At 33.7% G+C, this 5,024-nt stretch overlaps 1 protein-coding gene across 1 annotated transcript in view; it reads right to left on the reverse strand.

Moving 5' to 3' along the window:
• Positions 1-5,024, reverse strand: part of LOC106873188 (follicle-stimulating hormone receptor) — a 471,564-nt gene that overhangs the window by 217,378 nt on the left and 249,162 nt on the right. The window contains exon 14 of the mRNA XM_052969708.1: positions 4,829-5,012. Coding sequence (XP_052825668.1) covers positions 4,829-5,012 — 184 coding nt within the window. The remainder of the gene's footprint in view (positions 1-4,828; positions 5,013-5,024) is intronic.

A 5,024-nucleotide genomic window follows, 5' to 3' on the forward strand; every position in this document is an offset into this window, starting at 1 on the left:
GGTAGTGGTGGTGGTTGAGGCAGCAGCAGTTGACTCAGAATCATTGCTCTTCTTCATCACTTGTCTGCGTTCATGCGGAACGGCATTAAGTGTTTTCGCCTCTGGCATTAGGAGCGGGAAGTCGGCCTCGTTGAAAACCTTAGCCATATTCGTTTTAAAGAATATGGCTAGGAACGAGGAAGATATGTTTGAATTTTTGGAAATAAGGCTCTAAATAGAGCTATTTCCGATTTGAAAAATATATGTTCACGAAGTATTTTGTGTTATACACAACTTATACAAAATTTTAAAACAAAATAGGTCTTTTAAGAGGTGAAAAATGCAACTTACATGGGAGCCGATGTGTCTACCGTCCGTCCATGATGATAGATAGACAAATAGATACACGCATACACACACATGTTTGCAAAAAGGACATACACACAGATTCACACAGTGAAAGACATTTGCACATACACATGAAATATGCAGAAAATAAAAGGATAAAATAATGGACAAAAATACGCCCACACACCTGTGAATACAAGAAAAAAAAAGAAAAGAAAATGAATCTACCAAGTAGATTAAATAGCATTTGTACAACATTAGATGAATAGAAAGATTTAAAATGTCAGTAAGCAAGACATTTAGAGATAAGTATTAGATATTAAAAGTACAGTTATACATGTATGTATGTATGTATGTATGTATGTATGTATGTATGTATCTATTTTTCTATATGAATATATACATTTATGTAATTATATACATGCACATGTATATATGTATATGTATACATGAATATATAAATTATATATATATATATTCATACACACACACACACACACACACACACACACACACACACACACACACACACATATATATATATATATATATATATATACCATATCGTATGAACATAGAAATATGGATTATATAAAAATGAAGTCCCTGTCAGATGCAATCATAGAAAGATTAATGCAACTAAAACTGTGGTCGTCTGCAACCTACTAGAATTCATAAATACTTATTTATAAACTAACAGTGCACTAGTCCTTCACATGATTATTAGGTGAGATCATATGATCTTTTCTGAAATAAATCTAAGTACACAAGATGTTTGAATTTGACCTCTCGTAGGTGATTAATATAACTGACACAATTAATATGCTACGCTAGAAAAAGTAAAACACAATATTGTTTTGAAACAGTATTTTGATTAATAAATTACTATTAATAAAAATAATGATAATAATAATCCTTTCTGCTATAGGTACGATGCCTGAAATTGTGGGGGAATGGGCTTGTCGATTACATCGACCCCAATGTTTCACTGGTACTTAATTTATTGACTCCGAAAGGATGAAAGGCAAAGTCGACCTCGGCGGAACAATAATGATAATAATAATAGAGATTAAAGTTAGAGGGTATATATTAAGAATGCTGATGATAATACTTAAAATAATTGGTGTATTAATAATACAGAATTTTCTTTGACTCGGAATAAAATAGAGAAGTTAGCAAATATATAATCAAATACCTATTAACAACAAAGTATACAGATAAATATAGGCAATAATAATTTTTATAGAGTAACTAGAAATATAGCAATGATGGAGGTTTTACGTCTGAAGCTATTGATAAAGATATTAAGGAAAAGTAAAATAAAATATATGAAAATGCAAAGTAAATAAAAAGTCTATAAGGTTGATAAAGTAAAATAGAATTAACTTAATGATGGAAAAGATTATAACTAAACAGATGCATTCATAAACACCATTATAAATATTTAAGATTAGGGCAAGTATACTTAAAAGGGGGAAAAAAAAGAAAGAGCAATATCGATAAAAAGCAGCTTATAAAAGCCAGTAAGAATGCTAATAAGGGAATATTTTATAAAAATTAATTAAAGGAGAGTTAATACAAAGATTCTAGATATAAAATAATAGTACAAAATCAAATTAAAGAGATATGAATAATTGTAGATCAGAAAATACATTCCTCAATAGAAAGCTAAATGTGAGTTTAACAGCAAAATGAGTATATTTTAGAATGTCATGCTATGAAGTAAGGTATTTTTGGTGAAGATAAATATCCAGGATTCTCTAGCACAACGATACATAATCATTTTTTTATTACATGTAAGATCGAACCTTAGTAAGAATTTTTCAATTTGCTTTATAAGGTAAATTAATATTCTTTAACTACCTCATTAATTTAAACTGATGTGGCATTCCTTCTGGCATATCTAAAAGGTTGGGAATGTGAATTACCTGTTAGTCAAGCAGTTAAAACTCAAACATCTAATGACAGTTAGTACAGTGAAAATTATTAGAGGCGGGGATAGTAAGACTAGCTATTTGTGTTGGCGGAAGTAATACTTAGAGTAAATTTAAGAGTGGTGGAATATGAGATATTAAAGGTAAGCTTATCGAAAATTTTCTAATATGAAGGATCTTTTCCTTTTGGGCGGCACATAGAAAAAATAATTTTTTGTAACTAAACACTTTCAAATTTCGTATACTGGTAGAATGTGTCATTTAAAACATCATTTACTCTTGGCGTTTTTAAGAAAATTCATTCTTTTCGAAGTTATTCAGTGTTAGAGTTGTCGTATTTCGGTAATTTCAACCAATCAATGACGTCTATTAAGGTGAAGACAATTACTGCTGTGGTTTGTCAACAACACGTTCTGGCGGTGTAATGGGATCTTTTCCCTTGAATAAAATTACTGCCGTTGTTTGTCAACAACTATCGGCGGTACTGTTATTATGACATCGTTCGTGCGTTTGTACTGGTTTAAGCTTTAGGGTTTTAGGGTTGGGTTCGGGTTTTAGAGTTAAGGTTAGGGTTTTAGGGTTAGGGTGAGGGCTAGGGTTTTAGGGTGAGGGTTAGGGTTTTAGGGTTAGGGTTTTAGGGTTAGGGTTTTAGGGTTAGGTTAGGGTTAGGGTTTTAGAGTTAGGGTTAAGGTTTTAGGGTTAGGATTGGGGTTTTAGGGTTAGAGTTACAGAAAAATGTCAAAAATGAAAAAATTGGAGGGGGGGGGGGCAAAAATGTCTTTCGAAAGTAGTAGCTGAAAAAACTCTAATTCTAACCTAACCCTAAAACCCTGACCCTGACTCTAAAACACTAACTCTAACTCTAAAACCCGAACCCTAACCCTAACCCTAAAACCTTATAGCTAAAACCAGTACAAACGCACGAATGATGTCATAAATAACAGTGACAAAGTAAATTTACACCACCAGAACGTCTTGTTGACAAACCACAGCAGTAATTGTTCGTGCGTTTGTACTGGTTTTAGCATTAAGGTTTTAGGGTTAGGGTTAGGGTTTTAGGGTTAGGGATAGGGTTAGGGTTTTAGGATTAGGGTTAGGGTTTTAGGGTTAGGGTTAGGGTTGGGTTTTTAGGGTTAGGGTTAAGGTTGGGATTTTAGGGTTAGAGTTACGGAAAAATGTAAAAAAGGAAAAAAGTGGAGGTGGGCAAAAATGTCTTTCCGAAAATAGTAGCTGAAAAACAGGAAGAAAAAAAAACAAACTAAAAGCAGTAAAAATGCACGAATGATTGTGGTGGTGCCATGAAGTAAACATGCTTCAAATACACTCATTTATTCATACAAACGTAACTGAAATGAAATATGTCATAAATAGCAGTGACAAACGAAATATACACCGCCGGAAGTTGTTGTTGACAAACCACAGCAGTAATTGTTTTCCCCTCAATAGACGTCATTGATTTGTTGAAATTACCGAAATACGACAACTTTAACACGAAATAACTTCGAAAATACACAGTTTTCTCAAAAACGCCAACAGTAAATGATGCTTTATGTGACACATTCTACCAGTATACGGAATTTTGAAAGTATTTAGATACAAAAAATTAATTTTTAAATGTGCCGGCCAAAGGGAAAAGATCCCGGGCAACTTGAGGTAGGAGATTAAGTGGATTACATCGACCTCAGTACGTAACTGGTACTTGTTTAATCGACCCTGAAAGGATGAAAGACAAAGTTGACCACTGTAGAATTTGAACTCAGAACGTGAAGACTGGTGAAATGCCGCTAAGTATTTCGCCCGGCTGCTAACCATTCTGCCAGCTCGAGGTCTTTTTCTACATATGTAATAACAACAGTTGTTGAAAGAAACGGAAATGTAAAAGATGCTAATATTGATTTCTTTTGTATGGTTAGGCTTTTTAGTTGATTTAAATAGAAGCTGTGTGTTCTTAGCATTTCATGTTTTAGACAACTGCACTACAAAAATGCAGATACCGCGTGTGTTTGAATACAGAGCGTAGAGTGATAGCAAAATGAAACATGTACAGAATTTTACTCTGTGCAACCGTATCTGCATACAACAAATCCTTAAAGAGAAAGTAAACATTATTATTAGAAATATTTCTACAACAGCCAAAAAGCCTGAAATTTTGCGGGGAGGGGGCTAGTACATTGCATCGACCCCCACTGTGCTCAACTAGTATTTATTTTATCGACCCCCACAAGGATGAAAGGCAAAATCCGTATCGGCGGAATTTGAACTCAGATTGCCAAGTTGGAAGAAACGCCAGTAAGCGTTTTGTCCAGTGTACTAACAATTCTGCTAAGAATTACCTGCAATTAATACGGTTCGGCTACGGTATCTTCGATGGTAGATGAACTGACGAAGCAGCTTACACTTTTTTTTTTCAGTTTTGTTCTTTATATGTTCCCAGTTCAAATTCCAACACCCACACCTTTTGTTTTTTTTTTTCCTTTACGTAGCACGGGGGCAATTTAAATATTATACTTGAGCTTCGTGAAAAGAAACAAGTATCAATAATTAATAAAAAATGAAAGAAATCTTACCTGCTCCGAGGTCTGGATAAATTTGCAACAGTGATAAGAATAGGTTAGAGTAAGGAATTGTATTTCTGGGAAAGCTTTTGATGGTGGAAAATTCTGCAAATACTTGTTCTTATAAATGAGTAACTTTTTCAGTTTGAGAAGTCCATCAGTTGGTAGGTGAGAGAATTGGTTGTCACCCAGGTTTCTGGAAAAGATT

This window comes from Octopus bimaculoides, chromosome 7, assembly GCF_001194135.2.
Source record: "Octopus bimaculoides isolate UCB-OBI-ISO-001 chromosome 7, ASM119413v2, whole genome shotgun sequence".
NCBI lineage: Eukaryota > Metazoa > Mollusca > Cephalopoda > Octopoda > Octopodidae > Octopus > Octopus bimaculoides.